The sequence below is a fragment of the Mya arenaria genome, chromosome 13 (genome assembly GCF_026914265.1).
Source record: "Mya arenaria isolate MELC-2E11 chromosome 13, ASM2691426v1".
Lineage (NCBI taxonomy): Eukaryota > Metazoa > Mollusca > Bivalvia > Myida > Myidae > Mya > Mya arenaria.
The window spans coordinates 15,893,615-15,911,414 of NC_069134.1; the positions used below are offsets into that span (position 1 = coordinate 15,893,615).

Sequence of the window (17,800 nt, forward strand, 5' to 3'; positions counted from 1 at the left end):
CGTACAGTTTAAAACAAGGGACATCACTCTATCAACATTTTATTTCCACAGATTTCACCAGATTCGAAGAAATGCCTCCCGATATAGAGAAAAGGGACCAAGAGCTCCATGAACGAATCGAGTCCTTTATTGGAGATCTGAAACAAGGGTATTTTAACTGAAGAATGTAGAGGATTTATAAATTGTTTTGAAAATATATCCTACGCTCGTCCTGCTTTTTTGTTAATAAATTTACACAACTGTAAATGCTGTGTTCGGTATGTACTGATTATAAGTGTTTTCATGGTAAAGGAACTGTATAAACCATGGTTATTTATCAGTTGGGAATAGGGCCCTAAGATACACTACAAGGACAGCCCTGTTAACACAGATGTCAGTACCATATGTGTTTACCATTCAAACTGCTACACTACCTACAGTATACATGTATCTTATAAATTAAATGTAGGAAAAGAAAGAATCCATCCAAAAAAATACATTGCAAAGAACCAGAAATGGACTTACCGAAATACGATTATTTACCGAAAGACGGATAAAATTACTAAAATACACATGAAGGTTACCGAAAAACGCCTTCTAATGCATTTATTGTATTGTTTTTATATTAATATTATGTACAAATACATAAAATTTTACTCCAGTTTAACCATATCCATAAATCGTATTTCGGTTGACGACGAGAGGTAACTCTATTTGACTAAAAAAAGGAAATTATTTTGTCAATAAAGTCATTATTTCTAAATATTTTTTGGCTACAATGCGTATTATCATTATATATACAAGATTATGTAAAAATAAATGCATTAGAAGGTGTCTTTCGGTAACTTTCATGCGTATTTCGGTAATTTTATCCGTCTTTCGGTAAGTCCAGTATCCTGCAAAGAACAACAAATAAATTAAAAGGAGGATGTAAAGGCCCATCTTGTCATACTGGCATCATGTTTTAGGCCATTTTTCGTTAACTTTATGTCAATATAATTCACTCTCTCAATCTAACCAGATGTTTTGTTAATAGCTATTTATATTTCTTTTTTTACAGTACAGTGCAAGGCTCCTTTAACGTAGCATTCAAAACAGTGTCATTACTGGTGAGGATCATATCACAGACAAAATGGTCAAACGCAAAGTAAGTCATTAAATTTGTAACATACAGGAATATTTAAAGGTCATAGATCTATGTGAAAATGAAGAATTATACACATATTTTTTATAGTTTTTACTGATTTCTTGGACATACCAGTCATGTTGACAGTCATATTTACTGGTATATATGATCAATATTTTGCAGAGAGCTGATGGAGATAGTACGGGCAGAGGGGAGAAAACTGATGGCATCCCAGCCCGCGGAGTCAGCAATAGGGAACATGGTGCGCAGGGTGTTGAAGATCATCAGGGAAGAATACGCAAGGTGGGTTAATCGAGAGTACAAGGAAGGTGGAAAAATCAGGGTACATGTTGGACCAATCAGGGGGTAAAAGATGGAATATTTAGGGGAACAAGGTAGAAAAATCAATGGTACAAGATAGGGACAATCAGGGGTACTAGGTGAGACATTCAGGCGTACATGTTGGGATGCTCAGGGTTACAAGATTGGACAATCAAGGGTGCAGGGTAGAAAAAAGCATTGGTACAAGGTAGGACTCTTAAGGGGCACAAAGTTGAGACAATCAGGAAAACAAGGCTGGGCAATCAGGGATACAAGGCAGGACTTATTGCATACACATGTATTTATTACAGTAACATGTGACTACCAACTGAATTCCAGATCATATACCAAGTATATTTTGATGGAAATCAGTGAAGAGTTTTCTTTATCATTGCCATCAAAGTAATCAGAATTCACATATAAATTGTATAGTATACATGTTTGTTTTTTTTCAGTTGTCTCAAAGGGAAGTCTGAAGAAGGTGACCCACAAGAATCTCTCCATGTAAGCATTGTGTTTCACCAGCCATTAAATAAAAGACATACCGTAAATGGCAATCTTATTGCTGATCAAAAAATAAAGCTGAAAAAATTTAAATGAAGAAAACATTTTGATGAATTCAAAGTGAGAAAAGTTGACATTTTATGTAATTCCTATTTATATGAATGTCTTGAAACAGTAGTGTGTATAATGTTATAATATGCCATTTACATTGAACAACAGTGTTAAAACTGAATCATCACTTTAATTTCAAAAATTTATGCCTCCCCCTTAAATGGGGAGGCATATTGTTTTTGCTTGAGTTGTCTGTCCGTCTATTCGTCAGAAATCATGTCTGCTCCATATCTCTTGAACCCGCTTGAAGGATTTTGAAATTACCTGCCCGTACATATTTTTTCTTATTTCCCAATGTTTAATGTCGTGAAACTGATGAGACAACCATAGGGGGAGACATCTGTTTGATAACATAAACAACGGTCTAGTGTTTAATTGTTATTTAACATCTTATGATTTAGATTACTGCCTTGTTTCAGAAATTATTAACGGCAGAGGGTAACATAGATGATTTCACCCGAAGTGTGAGGGACCTGAAAGCTACTGTGATAGAAGCGATGACAGAATTGAAAACAGAGTTGGAGACAAGGTTAGTCAATGTCTTGAAAGTTTAAGGTTTTAATCTGTGTATGTAACACAGTGTCATAAAATGTATGTTTAGAGTGTGACAGATGTTAATACTCTTTTCTTTGTATATTGCATGAATAAAGCATGAAATATTGAAACCGGAAAATATCTGCATTACACAATTTGATTTCTGATTCTGTATCACATAGTAGCATGGTGAGTATGCGCAAATTAATTTCTGCAATAATACACGGCCGATATAGGATGTTTGTTGTCAATTGTAAATGCCACTGTAAAATACTTTATGATAAATTTTATTTAATAAAAAAAAGACTTTAAAGGTATAAAATAGAAGAAATGCTATGTTAGTTAGTTAATCATGGTAAAGATGCATTAAAGACTTTACGCAAGCACCTAGAAGTGATACAACCTCACAGCTCAACAGCCTTACATAATATTCCCTATTGAACAATTTAAGTAACTCTATGTAAATTGTAAGTATATAGCTTCGCTGGATGATTCTACTCTTTATTAATCTAGTTCAATAGAATTGAACAGTACAATACATAATACATGTGTATAAAATAATGTAATCTTTAAATTTCTATCAGAGAATCTGAACCTACTATTTAACATTTCAACTTGTATTTGTTAAATAAGGTCACATTCAAAGGCATATCTTAGTAACATGATCATGCCATTTTTAGCTCACCTGACACATAGTGACAAGGTGAGCTTTTGTGATCACAATTTGTCCGGCGTCCGTCCGTCGTCCGTAAACTTTTACTTTAAACGACATCTCCTCATAAACCGCTTAGCCAATTTCATCCAAACTTCACAGGAATGTTCCTTGGGTGGTCCCCTTTGAAAATTGTTCAAAGAATTGAATTCCATGCAGAACTCTGATTGCCATGGCAATGGAAAGGAAAAACTTTAAAAATCTTAAAAGGCTTAGGCCGTTGATATATGGTAGGTAGGATCACCAAATGGTCCTCTACCAAGATTGTTCAAATTATGGCCCTTGGGTCAAAATTGGCCCCGCCCCGGGGGGTCATGGGTTTTCTCTATATGTTTATAGTGAAAACTTAAAAAATCTTCTCCTCTGAACTTACTTGGCCTAGAGCTTAGATATTTGTCATGATTCATCGTCTAGTGGACCTCTACAAAGTTTGTTCAAATTATGGCCCTGGGGTCAAAATTGGCCCCGCCCCGGGGGGTCATGGGTATGCTCTATATGTTTATTGTTAAAACTTCAAAAATCTTCTGCTCTGAACTTACTTGGACTAGAGCTTAGATATTTGGCATGATTCATCGTCTAGTGGACCTTTACAAAGATTGTTCAAATTATGGCCTTGGGGTCAAAATTGGCCCTGCCCCGGGGGGTCATGGGTTTTCTCTATATGTTTGTAGTGAAAACTTCAAAAATCTTCTCCTTTGAACTTACTTGGACTAGAGCTTAGATATTTGGCATGATTCATCGTCTAGTGGACCTCTACAAAGATTGTTCAAATTATGGCCTTGGGGTCAAAATTGGCCCCGCCCCGGGGGGTCATGGGTATACTTGATATGTTTATTGTTAAAACTTCAAAAATCTTCTCCTCTTAAATTACTTGGACTAGAGCTTAGATATTTGGCATGATTCATCGTCTAGTGGACCTCTACAAAGATTGTTCAAATTATGGCCTTGGGGTCAAAATTGGCCCCGCCCCGGGGGGTTAGGGTATTCTCTATATGTTTATAGTGAAAACTTCAAAAATCTTCTCCTTTGAACTTACTTGGACTAGAGCTTAGATATTTGGCATGATTCATCGTCAAGTGGACCTCTACAAAGTTTGTTCAAATTATGGCCTTGGGGTCAAAATTGGCCCCGCCCGGGGGGGTCATGGGTATACTTGATATGTTTATAGTTAAAACTTCAAAAATCTTCTCCTCTTAACTTACTTGGACTAGAGCTTAGATATTTGGCATGATTCATCGTCTGGTGGACCTCTACAAAGATTGTTCAAATTATGGCCCTGTGGTCAAAATTGGCCCCGCCCCTGGGTGGTCATGGGTTTTCTCTATATGTTTATATTAAAAAAAATCAAAAATCTCCTCTGAACTTACGTTGCTTAGAGCTTAGATATTTGGCTTGATTCATCGTCTAGTGGACCTCTACAAAGATTGTTCAAATTATGGCCTTGGGGTCAAAATTGGCCCCGCCCAGGGGGGTTAGGGTATTCTCTATATGTTTATTGTTAAAACTTCAAAAATCTTCTCCTCTGAACTTACTTGGACTAGAGCTTAGATATTTGTCATGATTCATCGTCTAGTGGACCTCTACAAAGATTGTTCAAATTATCGCCTTGGGGTCAAAATTGGCCCCACCCCCTTCGGGGGTCATGGGTTTTCTCTATATGTTTATAGTGAAAACTTCAAAAATCATCTCCTCTGAACTTACGTGGCTTAGAGCTTAGATATTTGGCATGATTCATCATCTAGTGGACCTCTACAAAGTTTGTTCAAATTATGGCCCTGGGGTCAAAATTGGCCACACCCCGGGGCTGATGGGTTTTCTCTATATGTGTTATAGTGAAAACTTAAAAAATCTTCTCCGAACTCACAAAGACAAGTAACGTCTTAATTTAAACTGGATAACATATTTAGTACACATACCAATTTTCAATATGGGCCACATACAACAATTAATAACAAATATACATATATAGATACACAGGTAAAATCAAGTAGTGACAAGAGCTTAGATATTTGGCATGATATATCATCTAGTTGACTTGTACCAATATTGTTCAATCTTTGGCCCTGGGGTCAAAAAATGGCCCCACCCAGCGGTCATGGGTTTCCTTTTATATGTATATGATGAAAACTTATAAAATCTTCTTCTCCGAAACCAAAAGGCGAAGGCCTTAGATATTTGGTATGAAGCATTGTTTATCGGACCACTATTAAGATTGTTCAAACTTTAGCCCTGGGGTCAAAATTGGCCACGCCCCATGTTCATAGGCTTAGGTTTTCAATATTTTTATATAGTCTTATATAATAAAACTTTAAAAATCCTCTTCTCCAAAATATAAGACCTAGAGCTTTCATATTTGGTATAAAGTGTTACCTAGTGGATCTACACCAAAGGTATTCAAATTATTGTCCCGGGGTCAAATTGGCCTTGCTCAGGGGTCATTTGTTTTTACATTGTCTTGTCACTTAAACATCTTTTCCTCTGAAAGTAAAGGTCAGAATGACTCCATACTTGATATGTAGCATCCTTACATGGTCCTCTCTCAACTTTGTTCAAATGGTTTTGTTTGGCCCCTTTTAGGGGTCACCAGAGCAAAAAATAGAAAAACCTTTAAACAACTTGATCTTATTAACTGCTTGATGGATCTTCAAGTCTGAAGCATCCTAGCATGGGCCTCTGTCAGGTCTTTTCAAATAATTTTGTTTGGCCCCTTTTAAGGGCCACCAGAGCTAAAATTATTAAAAAAACTTAACATTTTCTTCGCATGAACCCCTTGATAGATCTTCAGCAAATTTGGTTTGAAGTGTCCTTGCATGGACCTCTCTTAAATTTGTTCACATAATTTTGTTTGGCCCGGTTGCCATGGCAACCTAAAGGAAAATGTCAACAAGTGGTTATAATCATCTTCTTCTCCTAAACCGCTTTGACAATTTTGATGAAACATCATAGGAATGATCCTTGGTTGGTGTTTTTTCAAAATTGTTCAAAGAAATTAATTCCATGTAGAACTCTGGTTGACATGGCAACCTAAAGGAAAAGTGTCAACAATTGGTTACAATCATCTTCTTCTCCTAAATCGCTTGGACAATTTTGATGAACTTCATAGGAATGATCCTTGGTTAGTGCTTTTTCAAAATTGTTCAAAAAAATTAATTCCATGCAGAACTCTGGTTGCCATGGCAACCTTAAGGAAAATATAGGCTGTCGTGTCCGTGCTGTGACTTACTCTTATATGGACAGATTTTAAAATGACTTGCCATATGTTTTCGACATACCAAGACAACGTGTCGTGTGCAAGACCCATGTCCCAACCTCTAAGGTGAAAGATACACTAAGTGTTTATTCACAATGGAATGCTGAATATGAGGACATAAAGAGTGTTGGCTGTCATTTAGTATGATTGTGTTTTTTTTCTATGCTCAGAGGCAATTTAATATAACTTGCAATATGTATTTGACACATAAAGGCAAGATCAACTTTTTATGTACTTGTTCATAGATCAATGTCACATTGGGGGGCATTTGTCACATACTTTGACAGCTCTTGTTCAATATTCTTTGAGAAACAAGCTATATTAATAACAAAGGTTAAACTCTTTTACTCAGGTGAGCGATTTAGGGCCATCATGGCCCTCTTGTTTCTAAATGTATCCTATTGTTTTCAAGTGGCGACAATATTGCCACCCAGTCATTGGAACACATCCACTCAAATGAGGTGATTATGACTGCTGGAAAGTCTAAAACTGTGGAATCCTTCCTAAAGGTGAGTTTAGAAATGCACCCCCCCCCCCTTATTGACACCCCCAATGACTCTTTTAATAACAAAATAACATTTTGTTGCAAGGCTGGTTTCCTTTTAAGGTTCCATAGCTTGTTAAGGTACTGTCAGATATGATTCTGGCTTACATGTAAGTAAATGGTTATATGTGATGTTGAAATGAACAGTTAGGTGAAACATAGAGGATAACATGTATAAGATCGTAATTGAATTTATGAAGTGAGCACCAAAAGTTATATTCACTTTTGGTGTTGTCAAGGTGAATATATTTCAATCTTACACTATAACAAACAATTTTAAGGGTGGACTGGAGGGCTGCGTCAAACTCACCTATGGAAGTGAACAATTTTAGTTTGGTTTGACATATAGTGATCATTCTTGGTATATAGGAAGAGTTTTTGGAGACCTTTTATGCAATTGCATTTTGGGCCCCTGTGATCAAGGTCAAGGTCTGTCACAATAAATAGAAAAATGGTATGTACTGAATAAATTAAGGTTGAAATATTGCCACCAAACTTGATATATAGAAAGAGATTATAGAAACCCTTCATGAGATTGTGTTTGGGGACCGAGAATCATGGTCAAGGTCAAGGTCACTGTTGCTAAAAATAGAAAAATTGTTAGTACTGAATAACATAAGTTAGGGTTTTTACCAAACATGGGATATAGGAAGAGTTTATGGAGACCATTCATTGGATTGCTTTTGGGGCTCCAAGGAACATGGTCACTATTACTGAAAATAGAAAAAACAGTTGAAACTGAACCTCACAACAAAGGATGAAGTTTTGTCAATCAGTGAAAACCTGGTTTTGTTTTGCATTGCAGCATTCCTTGTTTACTTTTTAATTTGACATCTTTATTGCTTTTTTTCTGGCACATATTACATCATTATTGTGTGCATTCTAAGCAAAGCTGCGTACAGTCAAGGACGCTCTCCTATGACAGCTCTTGAACCTTTTTATTTCATGCCTAAAAGTGGTATTTAAGTACCTTTTATTCGGTTTTATAAGAAAAAAAATGCCAAATTGTTTGTGCATGTAAAGTCATTTTAACTTAATTTCCGAAGTGACGTCCTAGTCCTAGTCTCTTTGTAGTTTTGTTTAGAAAGCAGAATGGGCTAAAAGCTAAAATCACTGATAATTACCAAATTCTTATTTTTTTCACCTTTGAAACAGTGAAGTATCATTATTATTTAACTGAAAAATCTCTACAAATTACTGGAAAGCATATACTGGTAAAAGTTTTTTTTTGTTATATTGATGAGCAAGTGAACAAGTCTGAACCTAATGAGTTTTAAAATCAGTTACATTTTACATACTTTGGTTAATAATTAGGAAACATAGGAAATTTACCAACACTGATGCAAAAGTAATTAATTTTACATATACTTCAGAATGCTGCCAGAAAACGCAAATTTCAAGTGATAGTTGTGGAGTGTGCCCCTTTCTATCATGTAAGTATTTGGATAACAACTTAGGTTAAACTGTGCAGTTAAGAAAAAGTTATATAAGAATATAAGCTAAGATTTTCAAACCTGTTACATTTAAGATTTGCAGTTTTTCTATGACTTAAAAAACTATTTCCTTCTCAGGGTCAGGCGTTGGCAGTAAGCCTTGCACAGGCCGGTGTGGAGACGACAGTCATCAACGACTCCGCAGTGTTCGCCATCATGTCAAGGGTCAATAAGGTCATCATTGGTACACACACTGTCATGGCTAATGGAGGGTGAGGCTTTGATCTCATTGCATGTATTCTCTGCATTATATAAATGAATAATTTGATCCTCCAAGAATTCTGAGTCTCTAGGATTTCTGATTACCAGTTGCACATTTATTATACTCAAGAGTGATTTAAAAGCCTCCTTGAATATTTCTTATCAGCCAATTCAAAATCTGAGATTGCACTAGATCCTTTTTCTGTTAAAGTTGTCATGGTTAAAGTTGCTGATGTTGGCTTTATATATAGGTTATATTACACATATTTTAACTAATATCCTACATTATAAATAGAATTATATAGAATGTATTATACTTTTCAGACTGAAAGCCATCAGTGGTAGCCATGCAATAGCCCTTGCTGCTAAACATTACTCTGTCCCAGTAAGTAGCCATGCAATCACCTTTGTCGCTAAAAATTGCTCTGTCCCAGTAACTAGCCATGCAATTGCCCTTGCTGCTAAACATTACTCTGTCCCAGTAAGTAGCCATGCAATTGCCCTTGCTGCTAAAAATTGCTCTGTTCCAGTCAGTAGCCATGCAATCGCCTTTGTCGCTAAAAATTGCTCTGTCCCAGTAAGCAGCCATGCAATAGCCCTTGCTCTAAACATTACTCTATCGCAGTAAGCAGTCATGCAATAGCCCTTGCTGCTAAATATTACTCTGTCCCAGTAACTAGCCATGCAATAGCCCTTGTTGCTAAAAAAATATTCTGTCCCAGTAAGTAGCCATGCAATAGCCCTTGCTGCTAAACATTACTCTGTCGCAGTAAGCAATCATGCAATAGCCCTTGCTGCTAATTATTACTCTGTCCAAGTAACTAGCCATGCAATAGCCCTTGTTGCTAAAAAATATTCTGTCCCAGTAAGTAGCCATGCAATAGCCCTTGCTGCCAAAGATTTCTCTGTCCCAGTAAGTAGTCATGCAATAGCCCTTGCTGCTAGATATTACATGGTTCCAGTAAGTAGCCATGCAATAGCCCTTGCTGCTAAATATTACCTTGTCCCAATAAGTAGCCATGCAACAGCCCTTGCTGCTTAACATGACTCTGTCCCAGTAAATAGCCATGAAATAGCCCTTGTTGCTAAATATGACATTGTTCCAGTAAGTAGCCATGCAATAGCCCTTGCTGCTAAATATTACTCTGTCCCAGTAAGTAGCCATACAATAGCCCTTGCTGCTAAATATTACTCTGTCCCAGTAACTAGCCATGCAATAGGCCTTGCTGCTAAATATTACTCTGTCCAAGTAAGTAGCCATGCAATAGCCCTTGTTGCTAACTATTACTCTGTCCTAGCAAGCAACCATGCAATTGCCCTTGCTGCTAAAAATTACTCTGTCCCAGTAAGTAGCCATGCAATAGCCCTTGCTGCTAAATATTACTCTGTCCCAGTAAATAGCCATGCAATAGCCCTTGCTGCTAATTATTACTCTGTCCCAGTAACAAGCCATGCAATAGCCCTTGCTGCTAAATATTACTCTGTCCCAGTAAATAGCCGTGCAATAGCCCTTGCTGCTAATTATTACTCTGTCCCAGTAAATAGCCATGCAATAGCCCTTGCTGCTAAATATTACTCTGTCCCAGTAAATAGCCATGCAATAGCCCTTGTTGATAAATATTACATTGTTCCAGTAAGTAACCATGCAATAGCCCTTGCTGCTTAATATTACTCTGTCCCAGCAAGCAGCCATGCAATTGCCCTTGCTGCTAAAAATTACTCTGCCTAGTAAGTAGCCATGCAATAGCCCTTGTTGCTAAATATAACATTGTTCCAGTAAGTAGCCATGCAATAGCCCTTGCTGCTAAATATTACTCTGTCCCAGTAAATAGCTATGCAATAGCCCTTGCTGCTAAATATTACTCTGTCCCAGTAACTAGCCATGTAATAGGCCTTGCTGCTAAATATTACTCTGTCCCAGTAACTAGCCATGCAATAGCCCTTGCTGCTAAATATTGCTCTGTCCCAGTAAGCAGCCATGCAATTGCCCTTGCTGCTAAATATTACTCTGTCCCAGTAACTAGCCATTCCATAGCCCTTGCTCCTAAACATTACTCTGTCCCAGTAGCTAGCCATTCCATAGCCCTTGCTGCTAAATATTACTCTGTCCCAGTAATTAGCCATGCAATAGCCCTTGCTGCTAAATATCACTCTGGCCCAGTAACTAGCCACGCAATAGCCCTTGCTCCTAAACATTACTCTGTCCCAGTAACTAGCCATTCCATAGCCCTTGCTCCTAAACATTACTATGTCCCAGTAAGTAGCCATGCAATAGCCCTTGCTGCTAAATATTACCTTGTCCCAATAAGTAGCCATGCAACAGCCCTTGCCGCTTAACATGACTCTGTCCCAGTAAATAGCCATGAAATAGCCCTTGTTGCTAAATATTACATTGTTCCAGTAAGTAGCCATGCAATAGCCCTTGCTGCTAAATATTACTCTGTCCCAGTAAATAGCCATGCAATAGCCCTTGCTGCTAATTATTACTCTGTCCGAGTAACAAGCCATGCAATAGCCCTTGCTGCTAAATATTACTCTGTCCCAGTAACTAGCCATGTAATAGGCCTTGCTGCTAAATATTACTCTGTCCCAGTAACTAGCCATGCAATAGCCCTTGCTGCTAAATATTGCTCTGTCCCAATAAGCAGCCATGCAATTGCCCTTGCTGCTAAATATTACTCTGTCCCAGTAACTAGCCATTCCATAGCCCTTGCTCCTAAACATTACTCTGTCCCAGTAACTAGCCATTCCATAGCCCTTGCTCCTAAACATTACTCTGTCCCAGTAACTAGCCATTCCATAGCCCTTGCTCCTAAACATTACTCTGTCCCAGTAACTAGCCATGCAATAGCCATTGCTGCTAAATATTACTCTGTCCCAGTAACTAGCCATGCAATAGCCCTTGCTGCTAAATATTACTCTGTCCCAGTAACTAGCCATGCAATAGCCCTTGCTGCTAAATATTACTCTGTCCAAGTAAGTAGCCATGCAATAGCCCTTGTTGCTAACTATTACTCTGTCCCAGCAAGCAACCATGCAATTGCCCTTGCTGCTAAAAATTACTCTGTCCCAGTAAGTAGCCATGCAATAGCCCTTGCTGCTAAATATTACTCTGTCCCAGTAAATAGCCATGCAATAGCCCTTGCTGCTAATTATTACTCTGTCCCAGTAACAAGCCATGCAATAGCCCTTGCTGCTAAATATTACTCTGTCCCAGTAAATAGCCGTGCAATAGCCCTTGCTGCTAAATATTACTCTGTCCCAGTAACTAGCCATGCAATAGCACTTGCTGCTAAATATTACTCTGTCCCAGTAAATAGCCATGCAATAGCCCTTGTTGATAAATATTACATTGTTCCAGTAAGTAACCATGCAATAGCCCTTGCTGCTAAATATTACTCTGTCCCAGCAAGCAGCCATGCAATTGCCCTTGCTGCTACAAATTACTCTGCCTAGTAAGTAGCCATGCAATAGCCCTTGTTGCTAAATATAACATTGTTCCAGTAAGTAGCCATGCAATAGCCCTTGCTGCTAAATATTACTCTGTCCCAGTAAATAGCCATGCAATAGCCCTTGCTGCTAAATATTACTCTGTCCCAGTAACTAGCCATGTAATAGGCCTTGCTGCTAAATATTACTCTGTCCCAGTAACTAGCCATGCAATAGCCCTTGCTGCTAAATATTGCTCTGTCCCAGTAAGCAGCCATGCAATAGCCCTTGCTGCTAAATATTACTCTGTCCCAGTAACTAGCCATTCCATAGCCCTTGCTCCTAAACATTACTCTGTCCCAGTAACTAGCCATTCCATAGCCCTTGCTCCTAAACATTACTCTGTCCCAGTAACTAGCCATTCCATAGCCCTTGCTCCTAAACATTACTCTGTCCCAGTAACTAGCCATTCCATAGCCCTTGCTCCTAAACATTACTCTGTCCCAGTAACTAGCCATTCCATAGCCCTTGCTCCTAAACATTACTCTGTCCCATTAACAAGCCATGCGATAGCCCTTGTTACTAAACATTACTCTGTCCCAGTAACTAGCCATGCGATAGCCCTTGCTCCTAAACATTACTCTGTCCCATTAACAAGCCATGCAATAGCCCTTGCTGCCAAACATTACACTGTACCAGTAACTAGTCATTCCATAGCCCTTGCTCCTAAACATTACTTTGTCCCGGTAACTAGCCATGCGATAGCCCTTGCTCCTAAACATTACTCTGTCCCGGTAAGAAACAATGCAATAGCCCTTGCTCCTTAACATTGCTCTGTCCCGGTAAGCAGCCATGCAATAGCCCTTGCTGCTAAACATTACTCTGTCCCAGTAACTAGCCATTCCATAGCCCTTGCTCCTAAACATTACTCTGTCCCAGTAACAAGCCATGCGATAGCCCTTGTTGCTAAACATTACTCTGTCCCAGTAACTAGCCATGCGATAGCCCTTGCTCCTAAACATTACTCTGTCCCAGTAACAAGCCATGCGATAGCCCTTGTTGCTAAACATTACTCTGTCCCAGTAACTAGCCATGTGATAGCCCTTGCTCCTAAACATTACTCTGTCCCAGTAAGAAGCCATGCAATAGCCCTTGCTGCTAAACATTACACTGTACCAGTAACTAGCCATGCAATAGCCCTTGCTCCTAAACATTACTTTGTCCCGGTAACTAGCCATGCGATAGCCCTTGCTCCTAAACATTACTCTGTCCCGGTAAGAAGCCATGCCATAGCCCTTGCTCCTAAACATTGCTCTGTCCCGGTAAGCAGCCATGCAATAGCCCTTGCTGCTAAATATAACGCTGTCCCAGTAACTAGCCATGCAATAGCCCTTGCTGCTAAATATTACTCTGTCCCAGTAACTAGCCATGCAGTAGCCCTTGCTGCTAAATATTACTCTGTCCCAGTAACTAGCCATGCAATAGCCCTTGCTGCTAAATATCACTCTGGCCCAGTAACTAGCCATGCAATAGCCCTTGCTGCTAAATATTACTCTGTCCCAGTAACTAGCCATGCAATTGCCCTTGCTGCTAAATATTACTCTGTCCCAGTAACTAGCCATGCAATAGCCCTTGCTGCTAAATATTACTCTGTCCCAGAAACTAGCCATGCAATAGCCCTTGCTGCTAAATATTACTCTGGCCCAGTAACTTGCCATGCAATAGCCCTTGCTGCTAAATATTGCTCTGTTCCAGTAAGTAGCCATGCAATAGCCCTTGTTGCTAAATATTACGTTGTCCCAGTAAGCAGCCATGCAATAGCCCTTGTTGCTTAATATTACTCTGTCCCAGTAACTAGCCATTCCATAGCCCTTGCTCCTAAATATTACTCTGTCCCAGTAACTAGCCATTCCATAGCCCTTGCTCCTAAACATTACTCTGTCCCAGTAACTAGCCATTCCATAGCCCTTGCTCCTAAACATTACACTGTCCCAGTAAGAAGCCATGCGATAGCCCTTGCTGCTAAACATTACTCTGTCCCAGTAACTAGCCATGCGATAGCCCTTGCTCCTAAACATTACTTTGTCCCGGTAAGAAGCCATGCGATAGCCCTTGCTCCTAAACAATTTACTCTGTCCCGGTAAGAAGCCATGCGATAGCCCTTGCTCCTAAACATTACTCTGTCCCGGTAAGCAGCCATGCAATAGCCCTTGCTCCTAAACATTACTCTGTCCCAGTAACTAGCCATGCAATAGCCCTTGCTGCTAAATATTACTCTGTCCCAGTAACTAGCCATGCAATAGCCCTTGCTGCTAAATATTACTCTGTCCCAGTAAATAGCCATGCAATAGCCCTTGCTGCTAAATATTACTCTGTCCCAGTAACTAGCCATGCAATAGCCCTTGCTGCTAAATATTACTCTGTCCCAGTAACTAGCCATGCAATAGCCCTTGCTGCTAAATATTACTCTGTCCCAGTAACTAGCCATGCAATAGCCCTTGCTGCTAAATATTACTCTGTCCCAGTAACTAGCCATGCAATAGCCCTTGCTGCTAAATATTACTCTGTCCCAGTAACTAGCCATGCAATTGCCCTTGCTGCTAAATATTACTCTGTCTCAGTAACTAGCCATGCAATAGCCCTTGCTGCTAAATATTACTCTGTCCCAGTAACTAGCCATGCAATAGCCCCTTCTTCTTAACAATGCGAACCAACATGTAAAAATTTCATCCAAGTTGATTTGTACATATACCTGTTTATTGTAATTGAATGGTTAATATTTTAATAATGTGCTTTGTATATTTTCTCACTTTTGATTAGTCAAGAGGCTGTTACATGACAAATCATAGAAATAAATATACATCATCAAGAAATGATATTTTTGCAAAAACGCAACATGACGTTATGTCATTTATGTTGGACGCTATGATTAAAATAAGTGAGCAGAATAAATGTATGTGACGTTATTTTATAAGCATTGTGTTTTGGGATGTTAAAAGTAAAACTATGATATACAAAGTATTTTTAGGTAGATTATTAAAACAAGATTGTTAATGTGTATGATTTATGCTGATTGCGGTCAACATAAGTGTTGTTGGTATCAGCACCACCACTCGATATTAATGATTTATGTACATTTAAGTAGCAGTATAAACTTAAACACTGCTTGTTATCAGTGGCTATAACATACAATATTTCAGTTACATACATGAACACTAACAGTGAACATGATGTTCCTGAAGCATATTTTACACATTTCAGATGGTTGTATGTGCTGCAGCGTTTAAACTTTCACCAGAGTTTCTGTGCTGTAATGATCAGGTATCTAAAAGCAAGATATTACTGTGTTTTTTTCCAAATAGTTGAATAATTTCATCTCTTAAAAGCTAAAGCTCTCCTTTATTCATGGTCTACATATTGAGTGGTCTGTGTAGCTTGGTCTTATCCTAGTAGCTGGATCAGTGGTAGCTCTCCATACAGTTCAAGTTTACATCTGTGTTCATTTTGAGCCTGTACAGAATTATATAAATATTGAACCTTGATTGTCAGGAGCACAACACAAGGCAGTTTTGTATTACAAAATAATATTATTTGACAACCCCGGTACATTGACATGGTAAATGTATTTCAGGAGGCATTTAACAAGTTTGAAAGCCCAGAGGATGTGATGAGATTCTCAGAGGGTAAAATCCTCTCCAAGGTCCAGATTCATAACCCGGTCTTCGACTATGTCCCTCCTGAACTCGTCACCCTCTATATATTCAACATGTGAGTATGCTGGGCAGCTGGTGGATGGCTTCGTGGGTCAACATGATGAGAGATTCAAATACTTTCATTGACGGTTTAAAACCTCTTCAAGGATATGGATGAATCTGGTCACATGATTCACTGAATCTGGTCACATGATTAATTAAATTGACTCATATCCTCATTAACTTACGATATTACTTATATATTTAGTGCACACTTATATCACAAAAGTAGCCTGTCATTTTGTAATTTTTCAATATCTTCCTTCTCATAAGATTGTTTCAACTTTTCTCAGTTTGAAGTTGTTTATACATTACGTGTACCAGTATTTTCATGCTAGTGGACATGATAGTTACTGTGGTACAAGTACTTCATTATGAAGCAGCACAATGGAATTTCAATTGGTAGCAGATGAATGGGCTTTATATATAAGGTTCAAACCTTAGTGGGTTACGATTGATGTGATGCTTAACCACCTGATATAAATATTCTTAACCATTGAACCAATAGAGATTCACTAGTAACATGATAAACCTGGACCAACAAAAGCACATGAACTTCGGTTCAATTATCTAGTGTGATCATAATCTGTTTTAAGCGCAATAATAATTTTGATAAACTTTTTGTGTGTTTCAGTGGTGGAACAGCCCCTTCCTATGTGTACAGACTGCTCAGTGAGTTTTACCATCCTGACGACCATGTCTTATAGCACAAGGCAGATTGATACCTTCGAGTATATTGCTGTAGTCATTTCATGTATGATTCAACTAAGTAGTGCTGTGAAGATACTGATGTTCTGTTTTGAAGACAATGCATATACCAGGGTATACACAAGTTCATGTGTATTTATTTGTGCAATTCAATGACACTATTGTAAAGTTCAAATAGGAAGCAGATAGTGTCTTTATTCTTTTTGAAACAATGGAATGGAATTAAATAAAATCAATTGATTACCAAAATTACTGGTGACAGTCATCCAGATTAGAATATGGATGAATAATGTGCTTAACATGCCATAATTATTATTTCCTACAAGCCTGGTTAGACCACTGTGCCATTATTAATGGCACATAGTTCTTTATTCATGGTTATATTGCATATCTTTTTTTAAGATTTCATTGCAATTGGCTTCAATCATAGCATATGAATTCATACATAAAAATAAACATACTGGTAAACAGAACAACTTATTTGCTAAATTCTTTATTTTTTTCTTCATAAAGTAGAAAAGTGGAAAACCAATACATCAATGTATAAATGGAATGTTTTGTATGTTATAAAAGAACAAACAGAAGCAAGTCAAAATATTAGCACTAATGAACAGCAACTCCACAAGAGAGAACATACCATAAAGCTTACAGTTTGCTTTGTAATAAAATGTTACAGTATTAATACATATAAAAGTGCAGTCCTAAATTGTTTTGTTAATTCAGGTAAAATTGTTATCATTAAAATAGACATTAAGATACTGATTATTAATCATTTTTTTTATTTATTATCAAATGTTTATTGTTTGTAAGGAGACATGGAAATATGGTTTTGGTTTCTATAAAATGACATTCTTGCATTAAATGTATGATGTGAAAATGATTATGCATTTGGCGATGGCTGAACACATTTAGTATTGAAAATGCATAGAATGTAGGGTATCGGTTTTTAAAAGCAATAAAAAATTGAGCAAAGTTTCAAGCAAATTACTTTATCTTTACAGGACTTTACAGAAGAAATTAACAAAATGTAAGTTAAGGAATTGAGTTTTGGGTTGTTTCATGAAGAAAAACTTCCTGAACACAATTTTGATCGTAAAATGCTGACTTATTGAGTTGTTTTAATTTCACATAAAAGT

General features: G+C 37.9%; 1 protein-coding gene across 1 annotated transcript; it reads left to right on the plus strand.

Annotated features, from left to right (window-relative positions):
- Nucleotides 1-17,637, plus strand: LOC128215524 (translation initiation factor eIF-2B subunit beta-like). Its single transcript, XM_052922208.1, has 12 exons — nucleotides 1-148; nucleotides 1,040-1,126; nucleotides 1,289-1,408; nucleotides 1,882-1,930; nucleotides 2,461-2,570; nucleotides 6,950-7,046; nucleotides 8,455-8,514; nucleotides 8,653-8,786; nucleotides 9,100-9,160; nucleotides 15,466-15,525; nucleotides 15,836-15,972; nucleotides 16,591-17,637. The coding sequence occupies exons 1-12, from the start codon at nucleotides 72-74 to the stop codon at nucleotides 16,661-16,663; spliced, it is 1,065 nt and encodes a 354-aa protein (XP_052778168.1). The 5' UTR covers nucleotides 1-71; the 3' UTR covers nucleotides 16,664-17,637.
- The last annotated feature ends 163 nt before the right edge of the window (nucleotides 17,638-17,800 follow it).